At 36.1% G+C, this 23,106-nt stretch overlaps 1 protein-coding gene across 2 annotated transcripts in view; it reads right to left on the reverse strand.

The window, feature by feature from the left end:
- Window positions 1-23,106, reverse strand: part of TAOK1 (TAO kinase 1) — a 158,824-nt gene that overhangs the window by 28,210 nt on the left and 107,508 nt on the right. For both annotated transcript variants that reach the window (XM_077851919.1, XM_077851918.1), the window contains exons 10-16: window positions 22,630-22,711; window positions 18,112-18,279; window positions 16,331-16,534; window positions 13,771-13,905; window positions 6,502-6,738; window positions 4,425-4,553; window positions 345-548 (exon numbers count right to left, since the gene is read on the reverse strand). In XM_077851919.1, the coding sequence (XP_077708045.1) occupies window positions 345-548; window positions 4,425-4,553; window positions 6,502-6,738; window positions 13,771-13,905; window positions 16,331-16,534; window positions 18,112-18,279; window positions 22,630-22,711 (1,159 nt within the window). The remainder of the gene's footprint in view (window positions 1-344; window positions 549-4,424; window positions 4,554-6,501; window positions 6,739-13,770; window positions 13,906-16,330; window positions 16,535-18,111; window positions 18,280-22,629; window positions 22,712-23,106) is intronic.

The raw sequence follows: 23,106 nt of genomic DNA on the forward strand, positions 1-23,106 counted from the left end.
TTTCTCATATTTAAAAATTAATACTTCCTTCATTATTCATGATTTAATATTTATTAAATAAATATTAATATTATATCCAACTATGGACCAGATACTAGGAATATAAAGACCTGAATAAAACCTGTGGCTTCATATAATTTCCATTCTAACTGGGGAGAGAGACTTCCCCCAGAAAGTGTGTATGTGTAAAAGAAAGAAGTAGAAAGAAGAATAAAATGAGAAAGCAAGCCATGTGGATTGAATATCTGGGGAAGAAAGAGTTAGGCCAAGGGAATTATGAGTGCAAAGGCCTTGCAACTGGGATGTGGCAGACCTACTTCTGATATCACACCATTCAAACATACCTCCCTGACAAGGTCTTGCTCCAAGTTATGGCGTCCAAGTAACATTCTTCTCTTGAAGCGACGGCATTCTAGCTCTAGGTATTGCCTTTGTCGTCGAAGAAGATTAGCCTCTTCCTCTGCTTGGAAATGCTGTATATTCTCCTTCTGCTTTGAAAGCCACTCTTGTTTTTCTTTTTTTGGGGTGCTCTGGTTTTCATTCAGTTCCTAGCAAAATAAAAACTCAGTTTAAAATACATAAAAATTGACTACATGAATACAGTTACTTTAAAATTTGGTAGCTGGTAAATTTATTTATTTATTTTTTTTAAGAGGGTTTTTAAAAAATATTTTATTTATTTATTCATAGAGACAGAGAGAGAGAGAGGCAGAAACACAGGCAGAGAGAGAAGCAGGCATCATACAGAGAGCCTGACGTGGGACTTGATCCAAGGTCTCCAGGATCACGCCCTGGGCTGCAGGCGGCGCTAAACCGCTGCGCCACCGGGACTGCCCGGTAGCTGGTAAATTTAAAACACAGTATTTAACTTGTGTCCTCTCTAGTGCTCAGGCAGGGCACTGACCTTCAGGAAGCAGGTAATAGTTTCCTTCTTCTTGAGTTACCAGTGAATTAGGACAGGGAAAGATAAAAGTACATTAGAAAACATGCATACCTTTTGGCTTTGCACAGTTACACTTATGATGATTCAAAAATACATAATGAAGTAAATGAAATAAAACATCTTTCTTTAAATCATTCCCAAGAAGAGATAGAAGGTAGTGTTTTCAGGTAGAAATCATATATAAATTAAAATTAAGGCTAAAATACAGTTGGGGGGGATCCCTGGGTGGCTCAGCGGTTTAGCGTCTGCCTTTGGCCCAGGGCGCAATCCTGGGGTCCCGGGATCGAGTCCTGTGTCGGGCTCCCGGCAATGGAGTCTGCTTCTCCCTCTGTCTGTGTTTCTGCCTCTCTCTCTCTCTCTATCATGAATAAATAAATAAATCTTAAAAAAATAAAAATAAAAAAGTAAAAATAAAATACAGTTATGTCTCACTTGGTTTTTAGCATTCTAAAAATCAAGCTTTTGGCAAGATTATGGATGTACTCAATATAAAAGTCTTGGAAATTATTATTTAAAAAAATTTTTTTTATTTATTCATAGAGAGACAGAGAGAGGCAGAAATAGGCAGAGGGAAAAGCAGACTCCCTAGGGAAAGTCTGATGCAGGACTTGATCCCAGGACCATAGAATCACAACCTGAGCCGAAGGCAGACAAACACTGAGCCACCCAGGCGTCCCGAAAGACTTGGAAATTAAATGGAAAATCAACAAAACCATGGGAGAATAGAGACCTTTTTTAGAAGTGGTATTTAATACTAAGCATTAATAACCATGAACAAATAAAAAACAATGCTTTTCTATAGCATTTTAAGTATCATCTCAATAACTATCTACATGAAAACATGTTTGTATTGGGCAAGATGAAAACATTCATCATATACCCAGGCAAACTCTAGGATGTTAAATTAATACTAGTATATTTTCTTTTTTTTTTTTTTAAAGACTTTATTTATTCATTAGAGACAGAGAGAGAGAGAGAGAGAGGGAGAGAGAGAGAGAGGCAGAGACACAAGCAGAGGGAGAAGCAGGTTCCATGCAGGGAGCCTGATGTGGGACTCGATCCCAGGACTCCAGGATCATGCCCTGGGCTGAAAGCAGGAACTAAAAACTGCTGAGCCACCCAGAGATCCCACTAGTATATTTTCAACCCATAAAAAGCCATCAATATTGCAGAGAATATAAATCAGTCATCTTTCCTAAGTCTAAACAGATTTTTCAGAGATACTAACCTTATGGTCCTTCCTGTTATTCAAGAAAGAGACCAATTCTTTATAACTGAAATTCATAAGATATTCAAACACATAAAAATAAAAAGCAGATAAATTAGTAGTTCTCAAATAAGGGTGTATATGTACACACACTACATGAGTAGTGTAGAGTAATACAGGCACACAGAGAATCACCTGGTATTTTTTTTTTTTTTACTTATAAATTCAGTTAACAAATAGTGGCATCATTAATTTCAGATGTGGAGTTCAGTAATTCATCAGTTGCAAATAACATCCTGCGCTCATTGTATCATGTTCCCTCCTTAATGCCCATCACCCAGTTACCCCAATCTCTTCCCTTTCCCTCCAGCAATTGTTTTCTGTATTTAAGTGTCTCTCATGGTTTATCTCCCTCTGATTTCATTTTCTTTTATTTTTCCTTCCCTTCCCCTGTTATCCTCTGTTTTGTTTCTTGAGAATCACCTGGTGTCTTTCTCAAAATCTATTTTTTTAAAGATTTTATTTATTTATTCATGAGAGACACAGGGAGAGAGAGAGAGGCAGAGATACAGGCAGAGGGAGAAGCAGGCTCCCCGCAGGGAGCCCGACGTGGGACTCGATCCTGGGTCTCCAGGATTAGGCCCTAGGCTGAAGGCGGTGTTAAACCGCTGAGCCACCTGGGCTGCCCCAAAATCTTTTTTTTTTTTTTTAAGATTTTATTTATTTATTCATGAGAGACACAGAGAGAGAGAGAGAGGCAAAGACATAGGCAGAAAGAGAAGCAGGCTCCCCGCAGGGAACCTGATGCAGGACTCAATCTCAGGACCCCAGATCACAACCTGAGACAACAGCAGATACTCAACCACTGAGACACCCAGGTGCCCCTTTCTCAAAATCTTCTGCCAGGAAATTTCCCCACCAAAAGTCTACTATGTCCTTTCCTCTATACTGAGAATCATGATTTTGAATGCACACACACACACACACACACACATGCACTATACACCTAAAGAATTATTTAAGGATTTATTCATCTTAGAGAATGTGCATGTGAATGGGGAAGGGGCAGAGGGAGAGAATCTCATGCAGACTCTCTGCTGAGCATGGAGCTTAAGACCACAATCCTAGCTGAAAGCAAGAGTCAGACACCAACCAACTGAGCCACCCAGGCACCCCAGGAATGATTTGTTTTTACTTTTTTAAGATATTATTTATTTATTCATGAGAGACACAGAAAGAGAGAGAGAGAGAGAGAGAGAGAGAGGCAAAGACACAGGCAGAGGGAGAAGCAGGCCCAATGCAGGGAGCCCAAATTGGGACTCGATCCCAGGTCCCCAGGATCACACCCTGGGCCAAAGGTGGCACTAAACCACTGAGCCACTGGGGCCGCCCAAGAATGGTTTTTAATTTTTTTAATTTTTTATTTTTTTAGGAATGGTTTATTTTTTATTCTTTATTTTTTTAATTTTTAAAGATTTTTTATTTACTTATTCATGAGAGACACACACACAGAGAGAGGCAGAGACACAGGCCCAGGGAGAAGCAGGCTTCATGCAGGAAGGAATGGTTTATTTTATTATTTATTTTTATTTTTATTTTTTTTATTTATGATAGTCACAGAGAGAGAGGGAGAGAGAGAGAGGCAGAGACAGGCAGAGGGAGAAGCAGGCTCCATGCACCGGGAGCCCGACGCGGGACTCGATCCCGGGTCTCCAGGATCGCGCCCCGGGTCAAAGGCAGGCGCCAAACTGCTGAGCCACCCAGGGATCCCGGAACGGTTTATTTTTAAAGAAAGAAATGTGTGGCTTTTTTTTCACAGCTCACATATTTTTATTTCGAATCAGTCAGTTACTAAATAGGTGCTTAAGAAAGCTACCTTAAATAAAATAACTTATGTTTTCAAAGGATTCTTCTTAGGGCTCCTCAACTGAGGATCTCAGTCCATTGAAGAGTTATTGATTATAATAATGTCTTCATTCAAACTGATACACATTTCATGGTGACAAACAACATAAGACAAATTTATCTTGGGGATCCCTGGGTGGCTCAGTGGTTTAGCACCTGCCTTCGGCCCAGGGCATAATCCTGGAGTCCCAGGATCGAGTCCCACATGGGCTCTCTGCATGGAGCCTGCTTCTCCCTCTGCCTATGTCTCTGCCTCTCTCTCAATCTCTCTCTCTCTCTCTCTGTGTGTCTCTTATGAATAAATAAAATAAATAAAATAAAATAAAATAAAATAAAATAAAATAAAAAAAATGTTTATAAAATAAATACCTCCTTAAGCTGTTCTTTTCGAAGTTTATATTCTCTTTTCTGGGACTCCAAAAAACTGTTTAGTTCTTTCTTCTGTTGTGCCTGAATATGTTGCTGAAATTTTTTCTCCTCATTGGCCATCACTTTAGCCTATAGAAAAAGTTAAAAAAGGACCAAATTAGTTAGGTTGATAGATTTAAAGCAGCAGTTTAATACACATTACCAAGGATACTATTTTTCCCCATGAACAGAAAATGAATATAAGTATTACCAAAAAGAGAATATCCAACAAATTATTTATACTTATTACTCAGCATCCTTTAAAATTTTTATTTATTTTTAATTTTTATTTAAATTTTTGGCAGTTAACATGTGCAATACTCGTTTCTGAAGTACTTAGCATCCTTACTTGAATTTCAGAGAACCAATAAAATGGAACTTGTCTTTAAAATTTTTTTTCAAGATTTTATTCACTTATTCATGAGAGACAGAAGAGAGAGAGAGAGAGAGGCAGAGACACAGGCAGAGGGAGAAGCAGGCTCCATGCAGGGAGCCCGACGCGGGACTCGATCCTGGGTCTCCAGGATCACGCCCTGGGCCAAAGGTGGTGCCAAACCACTGAGCCACCTGTCTTTACAATGTTGATCTTGTACAGGGTCAGAATGCTTTCACCTTTTTTTTCTTTTCCATCTAATAGGAGTATGTCCTCCCTCCAATAAAAAACCAAACACACATTTATCTACAAATATAATTCGAACATGACTTATCTTTGTTGATTTGTATACAAAATAATGTAATATTTTCATCTTTAAATTAAAATTTGACCTTTTATTTATATATTGATATGGAAATATTGAATGTTAGACATATGTATCATACTGAATTTCTTTTTTAAGATTTTATTTTTAAGTAATTTCTACACCCAACATGGGGCTTAAACTTACAACCCCAAGATCATGAGTCATAATTCCAACTCTTGCCAAGCCAGGCACTCCTTAGTTCTGATGATATATGCAACACGTATCATTGTAGAACATTTAGGAAGTATAGAAAAACACAAAGAAGGAAAATATTACACGATTTTAGCACCCAGAGATAACCAATATAAACATTTTGGTATATACCCTTCCTAATTTTTTCCATGCATATATATTTTTTATTTTATATATATATATATATTTTTTGCATATATATATTTTAAACAGAATTCTAACCACATTCTACATCTCATTTCATGAATTGCTTTCCTAAATATGCTACCATCTACCTCTTCCTAAGTTATTAAAAAATACTATCCAATGAACAACAAGATAATTCTTTCACCAAATTATTTCAAAATCAATTGTTTATTTATACAATAAATTATTTTGTTAAATTCTCTACTATTATAAGAGAATGGTTCTTTTAGGGGGGGAAGGGTGAACAGGATAGCTATGAATTAATGCCTCAATGTGGAACTAGCCAGGCATATTTGAAGATATCCTGTAAACTTACTGAGAAGTTTACATTTTACTTGACAGAAATGATTATCAAAATAAAATGAAACTGATGGGACATCAAAAACCTTAATAAGAAAAGGTTTCAGATAATAAGAATACTAAAAAAATTCGCTTTTATCATTTAGTAGAATGACTCTTATCTGTAAATAAACAAATGGGCTAAACCTTAATATGAATAATTTGTAATCTCTAACATTCCCTCTATATTAATCTTCAATTATTCTCTGATATAAGAATGCCACTATAAATTTAAGGACAGTTTCCAAAAAATATACAGAGAAAGGAATCACAAGTGATATTTTGAGATCTGAACCAAGTTACTAATGGGTGATTTATCAAACTCTTCAGATAACCAGAGTACCTGAGGCCAGAACAGATGATTGACTTACCCACTGTGACACTATAAATCTACCAAGTGTGAAGAAATAATCCCATGTCTATTGGTTCCCAGACCCAGTACTGGGAATTATACATGTTAAATAAATGTTTCTCCAATTGATTTGCTTGGTTCTGGGAAAGAGATACTCTAACATCAATATGTTATCTTGGTTAATTCTGGGATGGTCACAAGCTAGAACAAATAATAGTGAAATAGCTACCTCTTTTTCCATAGCAGCCTGATGTTTCTTGATAAGTTTCTCCATTTCTGCAGCAAAATTGTTACGCTGAGTTTCAAGATCTTTGTCCAATCTGAGGCGATGTTCATCCATCTCAGCCTTTAGCTTATTTTCCAGAGTCATCAATTGCTTTTGATGTTGCCGCCTCATTCTCTTATAGCCAGACATCTGTTCTCTAAGCTCAGAGTCCTGCTCATGTTCTTGCATTTGCCTTGTAACCTAGACATACAAAAGATTGACAGAAAAGAACAAAATAAAGCAAAACATTTCTTTCAAAAGCATTTTAGACCACTCTGTTATTAACAAAGCAGGCAATAAATTTAAGAGATTCCAGTTAGTATTTTTCAATTAAATTTCCAGCAGGTAAAAATAAATAAATAAATAAATTAATTAATTAATTAATTAATTTCCAGCAGGTCTTTTGAAGAAATAAACAACTTGATTCTAAAATTTACGTGGGAATGTAAAGGGCCAAGAAGGTCCAAAACAATCTTGAGGAGAAAAAAAATGTTGGAAGACAAACACTTTAGCAATCAAAACAGTACAGTATTGGTGTTAAGGACAGATTGACTAGATAAAAGGAATTGAATAAAATTGAGAAACAGATCCACATATACTCAGTCAACTGGATTTTCTACCAAAAATTCAGGTTAATTAAAAAAAGCAAAAAAATTTAAAAATTTTAAAAAGGAAAGTATTTTTTACCAAATCCTGTTGAAACAACTGGTTCCCTGTATAAAAAATAAACCTTAACTCCAGTATCACTCTATTAAAAAATTAATTTGAAAAGAATCATCTGACCGAAACATAAAACTCAGAATCATAAAGCAAAAGAAGACATGGACTACCATCAAAATCTTGGGGTAAGAAAATATTTCCTGGTGGACACAAAAGGCACTGGCTATAAAGAAAAAAATTTAATAGCCAAACTATGGAAAGAGCCTAAACGTCCATCGACTTATGAATGGTTAAACACGACATGATACACACACAGACACACAGACATACACACACACACACACACAAACACACACACACAGGGATACTACTCAGCCATCAAAAATAATGAAGCCTTGCCATTCCCAACAATGTGGATCGTGCTAAAGTGTATTATGCTAAGCAAAATAAGTCAAAAAGACAAGCACTGTATGGTTTCATTCCTATGTGCAATTTACGAAACAAAACAGATGAACATATGGGAAGGGAAATAAGAGAGAAGGGGAGGCAAACCATAAGAGACTCTTTACAGAGAACAAACTAAGGGTTGATGGAGAGATATGATTGGGGGACAGGCTAAGTGGGTGATGAGGATTAAGGAGGGCACTTGTTATGATGAGTACTGGGTGTTATATTTAAGTGACGAATCACTAAATTCTACTTTTTTTAAAAAAAAGATTCCATTTATTTATTTGAGAGAGACAGAGACAGAGGTAGCAAGAGAAAGCACGAGCGGAGAGGAAAGGGAGAAGCAGGCTTCCCACCAAGCAGGAAGCCTGACGGGGGGCTCAAACCCAGGATCCCAGGATCACGACCCAAGCCCAAGGCAGATGTCCAACCAACTGAGCCACCCACGCACTACACTAAATTCTATTCCTGAAATCAATATTTTGCTATATGTTAACCAACTAGAATTTAAATAAAAATTTGGAAGAAAAAATGTATAAACTAGATTCTTAAAAGGAGGTAAAATTCACATAATATGAATTCAGTCATGGGATGCCTGGGTGGCTCAGCGGTTGGGCATCTGCCTTCAGCCCAAGGCGTGATCCTGGAGACCCGGGATCAAGTCCCACATTGGGCTCCCTGCGTGGAGCCTGCTTCTTCCTCTGTCTCTGCTTCTCTCTCTCTCTCTGTGTCTCTCATGAATAAATAAATAAATAAAATCTTTAAATATATATATATATATATATATATATATATATGAATTCAGTCATTTGATATTTTTTGAAATTTTATTTATTTAAATAATCTCTACCTCCAATGTGAGGCATAAACTTACAAACCCAAGATCATGAGTCACATGCTTTTCCAACTGAGCCAGCCAGGTGCCCCTAAAAATTAATCATTTTTAAAAAATATTTATTTATTTACCTTAGAGAAAGCATACACAAGTGTGTGAGCAAGTGTAGGGAAGGGCAAGGAGAGAGGAAGAGAATCCTCAAGTAGACTCTCTGCTGAGTGCAGAGCCCAATGTGGGGGTGGGATCCCAGGACTCTGGGAGCATGACCTGAGCTGAAAGAGTCTGACTCTTAACTGACTGAGCCACCCAGAAATCCCAAATTAATCATTTCAAAGTGAACAACTCAATAGTAGTTAGTATATTCACAATGGTATACAAGTACCATATTTATCTAGTTACAAAATGTTTTTATCATTTAAGAAGAAAATCCCCAGTCTCTCCTGGGAAGAGACCAATTTATTTTCTATCTCTATGGAGTCATATCTATTTTGGATACTTCATATAGTCATATAATATATAACTTTTATGCCTGGCTTCCTTCATTTAGCATGTTTTCAAGGTTCATCCATGTTGTAAGCATGTATCAGTGTTTCATTCCTTTTTTTATAGCTGAATAATATTATATTGTATGTATATACCATAATTTATCATTCATCTGCTGATGGATATGGCTATTGTGAATAGTGCTATTATGTATATGTGTGTACATGTACTTGTTTGAATACCAGTTTTTGATTCTTTGGGTATATATGTAAGAACAGAATTGCTGAGTCATATGATAATTCTATGTTTAATTTTCTGAGGAACTGTCAACTATTTTCCACAGAAACTGAATCATATTACAATTGTATTACATATACACAATTACACTCTTATTACATACATATTACCAGAAACATACAAGAAGAGTTCTACTTTCTCTGTATGCTCTCTGATAACTATTTTTCTTTCTTTCTTTTTATCTTTGTTTATTTTGAAAAATTTTATTTAATTATTCATGAGAGACACAGAGACAAGAGGCAGAGACACAGGCAGAGGGAGAAGCAGGCTCCCTGAAGGGAGCCCGATGCAGGACTTGATCCCAGAACCCTGGGATCACAACCTGAGGTAAAGGCAGATGCTCAACCACTGAGCCACCCAGGTGTCCCTATTTTTCTTTTTTTAAAAAGGCATCCTAGTGGGTATGAGGTAGTCCCTCATTGTGGTTTTGATTTGCATTTCCCTAATAACTAATTGGCCATTTGTATACCTTTTTTGGAGAAATGTCTATTTCAAGACCTTTATTCATTTTTTTAAGGGAGGAGGTGTGGAGAGAGAATCTTAAGCAGGTTCCACACCCAGTGTGAGCCTGACTTGGGGCTTGATCTCATGTTACAACCCTGAGATCATGACCTGAGCTGAAATCAAGAGTCAGACAATTAATTGAGCCAGTCAGGCACCCCGTTTTATGCACTTAAAAAAAAACTTTGTTTTGGGGGAGGTGGAGAGATAGAGAGAAAGCATGTAGTGAGGAGGGGCAGAGGGAGAGGAAGAATTCTAAGCAGAATCAGCACTGAGCACAAGACAGGGCTCAATCTCACTGCTTTGAAATCATGACTTGAGCTGAAACTAAGAATTGGTTGCTTAACCAACTGTACCACCCAGTTGGTTGGTGCCCCTCCTTTATTAATTTTTTAATTGGATTATTATAATTGATTTTAAAACTAAAAAATTTTAATTTCTCATCATCTAGGAAAAGAACAGGTAAATTACAGATGAAGAAAAAAATATTGGCAAGACATACACGAGATATAATACCATAAACAGGTTTTTTTTTTTTTAGATTTTATTTATTTATTCATAGAGATATAGAGAGAGTGAGGCAGAGACTCAGGCAGAGGGAGAAGCAGGCTCCATGCAGAGAGCCTGACGTGGGACTCGATCCCGGGTCTCCAGGATCACACCCTGGGCTGCAAGCAGCACTAAATCGCTGCACCACCGGGGCTGCCCCCCATAAACAGGTTTTATAAAGAACATATACAAATCAATACAAATCAATATTAAAAAGATGAACATCTGGGATCCCTGGGTGGCGCAGCGGTTTGGTGCCTGCCTTTGGCCCAGGGCGTGATCCTGGAGACCCGGGATCGAGTCCCACGTCGGGCTCCCGGTGCATGGAGCCTGCTTCTCCCTCTGCCTGTGTCTCTGCCTCTCTCTCTCACTGTGTGCCTATCATAAATAAATAAATTAAAAAAAAAAAAAAAAAAAAGATGAACATCTGAGGTGCCAGGGTGGCTCAGCTGGATAAGCATCTGCCTTCAGCTCAGGTCATGATCCCACTGTGGGAAACAGTATGGAGGTTCTTAAAAAATTAAAAAATACAAACACCCTATGTTCCATTAATTCCACTACTATTATTTACCCAAGGGGGGGAAAAACCCTCTGGGTTCTCTCTGGGGAGAAAACTCTGAAAAATAGAAAAGTTCTGTTGGGTAAGCATCCAACTCTTCATTTCGGCTCAGGTCATGATCTCAAGATTTGAGATCAAACCCTGCACTGGGCTCTGCACTGGCCAGAAAAGCCTTAAGTTCCTTTCCCTCTTCCCTGTGACCCTCCCTCCCCTCACTCTGTCTCTTAAAAAAAAGAAAAAGAGGGAACCCTGGGTGGCGCAGCGGTTTAGTGCCTGCCTTTGGCCCAGGGCGCGATCCTGGAGACCTGGGATCGAATCCCACGTCGGGCTCCCGGTGCATGGAGCCTGCTTCTCCCTCTGCCTATGTCTCTGCCTCTCTCTCTCTCTCTCTCTCTCTCTGTGTGACTATCATAAATAAATTTAAAAATTTTTTTAAAAATTAAAAAAAAGAAAAAGAAAAAGAAAAGAAAAGAAAAAGAAAGAAAAAAGAAATAGAAAACATCAATTTAAAAAGATATTAAAAACACCCCTATGTTCATTGCAGTAGTATTTACAATAGTCATGATATGGAAACAACCAAGTGTCCACCAATAAATGAATGGATAAAGCACATGTGGTATATTACATACAAAATGGAATATTAGCCATAGAAAAGAAGATCTTGGCATTTGCAACAACACAGATAAACTTAGAGGGTATTATACTAAGTGAAATAAATCAAAGAAAGAAAAGTACCATATGATTTCACTTACATGTAGAATCCAGAAAACAAATGAACAAATAAACAAAAACCAACAGACTCTTGAGACACTTGGGTGGCAGGCATGTTCAGGTAAGCATCTGACTCTTGGTTTCAGCTCAGATCATGATTTTGGGGTCCTGGAATCGAGCCCCACATCAGGCCATACTCAGCATGGAGTCCGCCTTAGAGTCTCCCTCTTTCCCTTTTTTATTTTTTTCTCTCTCTCCCCAATAAATAAATAAATAAATAAATAAAGTCTTTTTTTTTTTTTTTAAATAAATAAAATCTTTAAAAAAAAATCAACAGACTTAAAATACACAAAACAAACCAGTGGATGGCGGGATGGGTGAAATAAGTGATAGGGATTAAGAGGTATAAACTTCCAGTTATAAAATAAACAAGTTATGGAGATGAAAAGTATACACAGGGAAAATAGTCAATAATGTGAATAGCATTGTATGGTGACAGATGGTGACTATCCTTATTGTGGTGAGCACTGAGTAATGCATGTAACTGTCAAATTACTATGTTGTACACTGACATTAATATAACATTGTATGGTAACTATACTCCAGGAAAAAAAAAAGTGTGTCCCTAATTAATTTGAAGGAGCCAGAAACTGGGACAGAATTTGTTTGAGAAACATTTAATATATACCAAGTCACAAAATCACACGAATTAGCCTCTCTTTAGGTAATACTTCTCTCGGTATTTATTAAAATAGTCATGAGAAAAAAAAAAGTCAAGCAATCTTTGCTACTTGCTCTGTTCAAAAAGTTATTTACATGTTACAGAATAGCAAGAATGACTTGATTCCTCAGGATGGAGGATGACATTCTTGATTCCATGTCATACAGATTCATGGGCCACTGCATGGGATTTATAAAATCTGCTTATGTAGTTGATAAACTCAGATAATTTTTCTCTCGGATATATCTTTTATATTCCTGTTAGATTTTCTAACAGCCTGCTTTTCCTAGGATATCTTAATTTCTTTTTATCCCTAGTATTCTTTATCATGTTTTGGTCCTACTTATCTGATTGATTAGGATAATAAGTAGCCTACTAAAACAATATCCTTGTGAAGGACACATGATCCATTTTTAAATAGTAATCTCTCATACCCAATGTGGGGTTCTCACTTACATCCCTAAGATCAAGGGTCACATGTTCTACTGACTGAGCAAATAGGGCATCATTTATAATCCACCTTTTTTTAAAAAAGATTTTATTTATTTAATCACGAGAGACAGAAAGAGAGAGAGAGGCAGAGACACAGGCAGAGGGAGAAGCAGGCTCCATGCAGGGAGCCCGACGTGGAACTCGATCCTGGGTCTCCAGGATCAGGCCCTGGGCTAAAGGTGGTGCTAAACCGGGCTGCCCCCATAATCCACTTTTATTGTTATTTGGGAAATCAGAAGAACTATACTTTGAATACACTAAATTGAATTACTCGCCATTTCCCGAACATTTCCCCTCATTTTGGTTAGCTTTAGTATTTCTTTACTGTTAATTCTTAGAAATAACATTTTTTCTTCCTCTCTATGCTTAAAATCAACAAACTATTAAAGTTCAATTTGTTTTATTTTTTATTATTTTTTAAAGGATTGATTCTATCTATATATCTATGTATCTACGTATCTATCTATCTCTATATTTATTTGAGAGAGAAATCGAGCGAGCATGTGTGAGCAGAGAGGAAGGGAGAGGGAAGGGAAAGAATCTCAGGCAGACTCTGTGCTAAGCGCAGAGCTCCACTTGGGGCTTGATCTCAGGACCATGAGATCATGACCTGAGTCAAAACCAAGAGTGGGATGCTTAAGTGACTGAGCCACCTAAGCATCCGTAAACAATTTGTTTTATAAATATTTCCTTTATACCTCAAATCAAAAGTAATCTGAATTACTATTTAGTACCTTCTAGCCCTCATAAGCATTTAATATATTCTAACACATTAGTTATTTGTGTATGTCTTGAAGACATTACTAGTTTAACATCTCAGAGTATTCTGTATATCTTTCTCATAAGAGGCACTTAAATGTTAAATGAGTATTTTGAAAAATAAACCTCAAATACAAAAAAATAAGATACAGTTATTCTTTAGTACAGGTGCCACAGTTCAAAATAAAAAATGTATTTCTAATCAGGGGAAGAACATACCAGTGATGCCGTCCGTATAGTAGCAAAGTGTTCTCGATTACGATAGTGTGATTTATGACGAGACACTTGTGGTGGAGACTGTGGATCCGATGCTCTTGTTCTAGGATCTCCCTCTTCTCTGTAATTTTCTTCCTCCTAGACAAAGAAAGAAACAATACTATTTCAGGTGAACAAATACAGTTCACTTGAGCTTTCAAGAAAATTTAAAGATAACTTGTTCAATTTATCTTAAAGACATAATTTTAAAAAGCAAAAAACAAAAATTATGAATGCTGACATTTTCTTTTCAACATAATTAGAATCAGGAAACATTATTCTCTCAGTGTATACCACAGTACAACAGATTTAGGATCAGGAAATGTATGAAGTTAGATTTATATCCTACTTATTATACAGAAAATAAAAAGGATTAATTATTTTAAAAAGCAGGAAAAAATGAATTATTCTAAGGCTCTTGGTTTTTATTTTTATTTTTTTTGGCTCTTGGGTTTTCAAAGCAATAATATATCTTTTCTTTTTTTTAAAGATTTTATTTATTTATTCATGAAAGACACAGAGAGAGAGGCAGAGACACAGGCAGAGGGAGAAGTAGGCTCCATGCAGAGAGCCCGACATGGGACTCCATCCTAGGTCTCCAGGATCACACCCTGGGCCGAAGGCGGCACTAAACTGCTGAGCCACACAGGGATTCCCAGCAATAATATATCTTAAAAATACATTTATAATACTTCTGCCATTGTCCGAAGTAAGTAACCAAAAAATAACTGTAGAAATTTTAAGAACGATGTCTTTCCTTATATATTCCTTAGTTTATTAACTGAAGAGGAAGTCAATTAAGCAGCAACCAACTAATTGTGGAAATAATCTTTGTTACTAAGTCATTCTTTTTTTTTTTAAGATTTTATTTATTCATGAGAAACACACAGAGAGAGACAGAGACATTGGCAAAGGGAGAGGGAGGCTCCCCACAGGAAGCCTGATGTGGGACTCTATCCTGGGACCCTGGAATCATGACCTGAGCCAATGGCAGACATTCAACCACGGAGCCACCCATGAGTCCCATAACTAAATCATTCTTAATCACTTTTTGTGTGTGTTTGTGTAGTAAAATATATATATAATTTGCCAGTTCAACCATTTTTAAATGTACAATTCAGTGGCATTAATTATATTCCCAATCTTGTGCAACCACCGCCATTTCCAAAACTTTTCCATCACCCAAATGGAAATTGTATCTGTTAACCAAAACTCTTCATTTTATACTCTACTCAGTCCCTGGTAACCACTAATCTACTTTGCGTGGTTTATGAACTGCCTATTCTAGAAATTTCATAAAAGTGGAATTATGCAATATTTGTCTTCTTGCATCCAGCTTATTATCACTCAAGTTATAGTATGTATCAAAATTTCATTCTTTTTCATAACTGGGTAATATTCCACTGTACATATATACTATGGTTTATCTATCTATTCATCTCTTGATGAACACTTGGGTTAGTTCTACCTTTTAGTTCCTGTGCCTAAAAAATTTTTAGGTAATACTGTAAGCTGTGAAGTTAAAAAGGAAGTATTCCTATTGCTAAAAACAAGTTACCTCTCAAAATGTTTTCAAGAAAATTAAAAATTCTGTATTCAGAGTGTGAAGAATAATGTAACTATCTCCTAAACCTAAAATAATTTACAATCATTAGCAATTAGTTTTATTTTATTTTTTAAAAGATTTTATTTATTTATTCATGAAAGACACAGAGAGAGAGAGAGAGACAGAGAAAGAGACAGAGACACAAGCAGAGGGAGAAGCAGGCTCCATGCCGGGAGCCTGATGCGGGACTCGATCCTGGGATTCCAGGATCACGACCTGAGCCGAAGGCAGGCGCCAAACTGCTAAGCCACCCAGGGATCCTCAATTAGTTTTATTTTATTTTATTTTATTTTATTTTATTTTATTTTATTTTATTTTATTTATTTTATTATTTTTAAAAATATTATTTATTTATTTATTCAGGAGAGACAGAGAGAGAGGCAGAGACACAGACAGAGGGAGAAGCAGGCTCCACACAGGGAGCCCGATGTGGGACTCGATCCCAGGACCCCGGGGTCATGCCCTGAGCTGAAGGCGGGCGCCAAACCACTGAGCCACCAGGGCTGCCCTAGTTTTATTTTAAAGATGTAAACATTATAGACAGTGCAAGTCACTTTTGATCATTACCCACTGTAACCCTTTCTTTTAAAAGACAACCACTATCATGACTTTAATGTGTATACCTACTACTTTTAAATACTTTATTTTCATGAAATTAACTCAAATTATATATTACGTAGTGTTTCTTTATTTCTTTCTTCTGATATTTTAAAAATATTCTTTTAGTATTTTCAAAACATTAGTTTCCCAAATGCAGACATTACACTAGGAAAACAGCCTCCTACTACTTTAAAATAAATTACCTAAAAATGTTCCAAACTTCTGAAACATCCAAGACAATCTCCTAATTAAACTAATCAGCTGAAGAAAATTATTTATCAAAGTTGAAAGTTTTTTCACTGAAATCCAAATACTCACAGGTTTTAAATGGATAACAGAACTATTAGACATCACTGTGTGGTCTCCCTCCATCATATCTAGCTCACTCTTGTCATCTGAGGCATCTGGAAGACTGTTAACACTACTACTTTGGCTACTGGCACTGATGGACATACTGGGAATAGACTGATTACTTCCAACACTATTCACTGTTCCTGTTCGGCCAACACCATGATCTTGTTCCTAAAGGAAAAGAGCATTAGGTTAAAATATCTGTCTCTTTTGAAATTGCTAATTATAATCACTTATCACACTGCTTAGTACACAGTCTTTAGAAAGAAACTCAAAAGTCTATCGTGAGAAACTTCCTGTACTTGTCAAGGCCAGGAAGTTTACCAACTGAAAAACAAATAAAAATGATCAACAAATAAATAACAAAAATTCCAACCACCTGTGTCAAAAATTCAGTTCATCACTTGGTTATTTCCGAAGCATAACATTTTCTCTAAATTGCTTGACATTTTTTTGAAATCCATTTCTACCACACATCTTATGTGTGGTATATAGAGAGATTCTGCTCATTTCTCAATAATTCCCATAGTTAAAACAAGCCTCAATCTTTTTTAAATCCTATAAATAACCACCTTTAGTAGTTGTTGTTGTTGTTGTTTTGTAAAGAGGGAGAGTATGCTGGTGTGTGCATGCAAGCAGGATGGGAGAGGCAGAAGAGGGAAAGAGGGAATCTCAAGGATGTTCCTTCCACACCAGAGTTCAAGGCTGAGGCTTAATCCCACAATCCTGAGATCATGACCTGAGCTAAAAACAAGAGTCCATGCTTAACTGACTGCACCCTCAAAATAATTTTCTAATGATTACTGTATGAACTAAAAAACAAAACCAAAAGCACCAATACTTTACATTTATATATATGTTTAAGTCCTATATTTTATAGTTCATTAATTATGTAGCACTATTAAAAAAAAAAAAACTATTACTCCAGGTCTCAGAATGCAAAATGATCTCTCTTACTGAAAAACAATAAATTCTGACAGGAGCAAAGAAAACTGAAAATATTTAGAGTAAAAAAGCTCCAAAAATAATGTATATTTCCTTGTGAGGAAAAGTATATTTCCTAATTTCCTAATGTATATTTCCTTGTGAGGAAATGTATATTTTCCTAATGTATATTTCCTTGTGAGTAACATTTCTACTGCAAATTTAAACTTCCATACTCCCTAAAAGGCAATATGGAAAGAACTTTGCCTTGAGAGTGAGAGATACATGAATTTGAACCCAAATGAACCTATGATGAGTTAACTACTCTGAGCTTTGTTTTACTCATCTGTAAAATGAGTATTTTAGAACTGTGCAAATGGAAGGAAATTATTCAGAACTGAAAAGAATCAAGTATCCCTGGTGACAGAGCATAATGCTTGGTAATTCTAAAGACTTCTGAATGAGTACTGTCCATTTCCATAGTCTATAATTTCAAATGCTTCCAAAAGCATGTCCCATGGAATCCGACAATAAGGCAAAAGAGGGTTCAGTATCCAAAAAATTTGACGAGGACTAAATTAAAGTTGAACAGGTTTCTTTAGTAAAAGATTGCAGAGCTTTACTATACCAATAAGCGCTACGAAGGGGTTGGGTTTAAAGAATGCAAAACTTTTTTTTTCTACCTGGGATCTTACAGGACCAGTGTTAAGAAAACACAATCTGGGAACCATTAATATAAAACATTTGTGGTAAGACAAGTTGTATAAGGAAAGAAGCCAATAAAGAAACAGAGCTCAAAATGTGAGTCATTTCTAAGTTATTACCTCTTCTTCTTCCTGTGCTTCTACTGCTGGTCCATTATGTGCCTCCTGGAAAAGGAGTTTCTTCATCTTTCGATACTGTAGATTGTCCAGCTCTCTCACTGCATCCTTTGTCCTTTGAATGAGATCTATTAACACTGTTTCAGGGCGCTCGCGAAGAACAAACATGTGCTGAATAGGAGTACAAGGCAAAAGTCAGATTGAAACTTATATTTTTTCAATTAGTACAAATGTATCCTTTTCTCACAGTGGAATTACTATCTGAAGTAATCACGATAACACATATAATCTATAGCTATCTAATTCTATTACACTTTTGACTTCTTGTATTTACAAAACTGCCATCTACACATATACATTCTGGACATACATAACTACCCCTGTACAATTTATGGAAATATGTTATTTTTGTTGGCCAACTGAAAATGCAGAGTTCAAATAATCAGAGAGTCTGGGGTGCCTGGGTGGCTAGGTAATTGAGCATCTGCCTTCAGCTTCAGGTTGTGATCCTGGGGTCCTGGGATCCAGTCCCGCATTGGACTCCCCACAGGGAGCCTGCTTCTCCCTCTGCCTATGTCTCTGCCTCTCTCTGCCTCTCTTTGTGTCTCTTATGAATAAATAAATAAAATCTTTAAAAAAAGAGAAATAATCAAAGAGTCTAATTAAACACTAAGAATTAAGTCCAATTAGAGCCCTAAAAAGGGCTAAATAAAGATTTATGTATTCTTAGAACTGATTTCATAGAAAAGACATGTTCAGTTCTGAGTTATATCAGGTTTCAATGTATTTATATGTAACATATAATGTATGTTTTATTAATATGTTATTTGTAACATATAATGAATGTATTTATATGTAACATAAACTTGGGTATTATAAGTTCCTTTAGGTGCTGCATAAACAATACTCCATAAAATACTAGCAGTTTCTTAAAAGCCATTATACTTTGTAATTTTTTTTTTTTAAGATTTTATTAATTCATGGGAGACACACAGAGAAAGGCAGAGACAAAGGCAGAGGGAGATGCAGGCTCCCTGCAAGGAGCCCGATGTGGGACTCGATCCTGGGTCTCCAGGATCACATCCTGGGCTGAAGGCGGCGCTAACCTGCTGAGCCACCCAGGCTGCCCCTACTTTGTAATTTTTACCACTAACATTTAACAAGCTTAACCTTATCTAATATAGAAAAATAGAACAATTCCACCATTAGAATTATCACTGCTATATTTTGATATTTTTTTACAGAAATTTTCTACATATAAATTTGTTTTATAGATACATAGTTAGCATTTAGGTTGCAGAAAGACATCTTTTGCCTTGAGTTCTATGAAATGTACTTGAATTCTGTAATACTCTTACCTTTTTAGTTCAAATATATTTCTTCTCTAAAATTTTTTTCTTTTCCCTTTTAATTTTGTTACTCAAAAGAAGAATCATTTTTTTATTTAGCTTGTGTTTTTTTGTTTTGTTTTGTTTTGTTTTTTAGTAGGCTTCACACCTAGTATTGTAGCCCAACCCAGGGCTTCTTAAACTCATGACACTGAGATTGAGACTTGAGCTGAAATCAAGAGTCGGATCGTTAACCGACCAAGCCACCCATGGGCCCCCTTTATTTAGGTTTTTGACTCTGTTCTTGGACTTTCAACACATTCACAACAATTTTCTGTTCCTCAATAAGGAAAGACACTTGATCCTGTCAAGAACATACTTAGCACACATGGAATCACCATAGGCCCTGCTGATGTGTTTTTCGTTTTAGGCAACTTCGTAAGAACTGTGGGTATTATAGCACAAACTCCTCAAAGTCGGGGCAGCGCGGGTGGCTCAGCGTTTTGGCACTGCCTTCAGTCCAGGGTGTGATCCTGGAGGCCCGGGATCGAGTCCCACATCAGGCTTCCTGCATGGAGCCTGCTTCTCCCTCTGCCTGTGTCTCTGCTTCTCTCTCTCTCTCTCTCTCTCTGTGTATGTGTGTCCTCATGAGTAAATAAATAAAATCTAAAAAAATAATAATAAAAATAAAATAAAAATCTTAAAAAAAAAAAAAAAACTTCTCAAAGTCAGCCTGGGCGTACAGCACATGCAGATTTTGGTGCTTTCCCAACTTTATTGGTATAAAGGTAAATGATTCTATTACCAGGGGCTTAGGACAGGCTAGTTTTGTTAGACATTTTATTGTAGGGAAGACTATAACAGTATGCCAAATGCTAGACCATTCTGAATGCCTATGGATGCCATCCCCTGAAAAGTTTCTCTAAAGAATTTTAACTACACAGTATTTTATTCTACTTTTACTGTTGTCTAAGTATTGTTATTTTGAATTCATAAACTAATGCCTATAGATTATTTCATCAAATATTTATACTAAAAATGTTTAACCATTATCCTAATTTTGGATGGTTACTTCCAATTTTTAATTCTTAGTTTCATAAATTTAAATTTTTTCCTATTAACTCTTTTTATAATAAACTGCAACAGAAGTATAATTAGGCCAAAGGAAAAAAGTGCTTGATAGATACTTCCTATCATTATCATTTTCCTGCTATAAACCAGGTAAATGAATAAATGAATACTATATGCAGACTTGGGATCTAATCACCAAATACCTGGCCCTGGTGGGTTGGGTTATTACCAAAACAGCTTCTTTTGCCTATATAAGGCAAGTATAAGAAGCGAGTCAGATTTTTTCTTTTTCCTGAGCCTTAGTTTGGTATGTATCACTGTTTACGATACTCAATCTTCTTATCCAAAAATAATAAACCTTAAATTTCTAAGTTTGATAGTTTTCTACATATAGATCTTACTTATTTATCACTAAAATAATTCATAGTTATACTAAACCTTCTGCTATTATGAGTTTCTATTTATTCAGGCTTTCATTTCTGAGACTGAGTGAACTAACTGCCTAGAATCCCACAAACATTTTTAAAACTATATTGTTTTCTACATACTGTGGTTGCAAATAATACACACACACACACACACACACACCATCTTTTTGTTTTTAAAAACAAATTTAAAGATTATTTACTTATTTATTTATTAATGAGAGACAGAGAGAGAGAGAGAGAGAGAGGCAGAGACACAGGCAGAGGGAGTAGCAGGCTCTATGCAGGGAGCCTGATGTGGGACTTGAGGGACTTGATCCTGGGATTCCAGGATCATCATGCCCTGGGCTGAAAGCAGGCGCTAAACTGCTGAGCCACCCAGGGATCCCCATATATATGATCTTTTCAATTTCTTTGTATCTTTAACTGATGTGTTGGCGAAAATAAACTGAATATGTCTGAAGTTCTAAAACAGACATGTAAAAATAGTCTACTTAAATCTTACAGGGAAAAATCAATAATATTCCTTAGGGGCACAAGGAGAGAGAGTCAAATCCTACTTACCATTGCCTTATCTATATGTTTTAAGAACTATATTAAGTTCAACAATATTATTGCTATCAATAAGATGGTCAAACCCCAATGAAATAAATTTTTGAGAACAGAAAGCATATACCAATCATGTATTTAAATTAAGCAACCAAACCCACTGAAAACTGAAAGAATTTACATGATTCTTAAAATATTTTCAATGCCAAGTTAGAAAAATAGATTTCTAAAAAGGAAACAGAAACATGATATCATTATGTATTTTTTAAAAACTCTTTTCTCCCACAATATTTATATAGATATACATTTCTTTCTTTCACATTATTTTAATGTGGGACATAAACATATAAAATATGGCAGATATAAAAATTAAATCCAAAGTTAAGCTGTTTTACTAACTAACTTTGAAATATGACATTATTTCACATGAATTAAAATGTGGAGTTATAACTCATGAATACTTTCTTGCACATAAAAACAGCCAATTGGTACCATCTGGAATATTTATATATTCTATCCAAACATCGTAAAGCACTTAATTTTGAAAACACAAATGAAAATACTTGGCCTCTGAGAAAAGTTCCAATAGACAACAGTATATAAAGTTAGCATTTTATCTTTATCTTGTTATTTTATTTTATAGTAAATTTTTTTAGTATAATTTTTTTTTAAGATTTTATTTACTCATGAGAGACACAGAAAGAGAGAGGGGGAGGGAGGCAGAGATACAGGCAGAGGGAGAAGCAGGCTCCATGCCAGGAGCCCGACGTGGGACTCGATCCCAGGACTCCAGGTCACGCCCTGGGCCAAAGGCAGGCGCTAAACCACTGAGCCACCCAGCGATCCCCATAATTTTAGTAAAAATTAGTAGAGCATAGTGATTCAAAATCAAAGAAGAATAAAATACATCTTTAAATAATTACTTAGGGGTAGAAAACAGACTTAGTAAAACTGACCTTTATTTATTTGTTTGTTTGTTTTATTTATTCATGGGAGACACAGAGAGAGAAGCAGAGACACAGACAGGGAGAGGTAGGCTCCTTGCAGGGAGCCCAATGTGGGACTCCATCCCCGGATCTGGGATCATGCCCTGGGCCAAAGGCAAACGCTCAACAGCTGAGCCACCCAGGTGTCCCAGTAAAACTGACCTTTAAAAGTTCCTCTGATGTAGGGCGATCTTGAGGGATTTTCTGGAGGCAAGAATCTACAAAGTTGCGAAAATAATCAGACCTATTGTAAAGGAAAGTATCAAGTGAACATATTGCTATTTCCTTTTACACATCCACAAACCATACAGAGAAGTTAGCATCTTGTGCAAGGATGACATGGAAATTCATGTTCATGTCTGAGCACCAAGTGTTGTATATAAATATTGAATCACTAAAATCTATACCTGAAACAAATATTACGCTGCATATTAACTGGAATTTAAATAAAAACTTAATTAGAAACAAAACAAAACACAACCATAAATCAGGGCATGTGCCTATTGGTGGGAAGGGTAATGGAAAAGGAATGATAAAAAAAGCAGATACAAAAAAAATAAGCAGATACAATATACTATAGATTTTATGTCTATGAAAAGCTATCTAAAGCAACCAATGAATCTTTACCATTTTCCAAAG

This window comes from Canis aureus, chromosome 16 (assembly GCF_053574225.1).
Source record: "Canis aureus isolate CA01 chromosome 16, VMU_Caureus_v.1.0, whole genome shotgun sequence".
Taxonomy (NCBI): domain Eukaryota; kingdom Metazoa; phylum Chordata; class Mammalia; order Carnivora; family Canidae; genus Canis; species Canis aureus.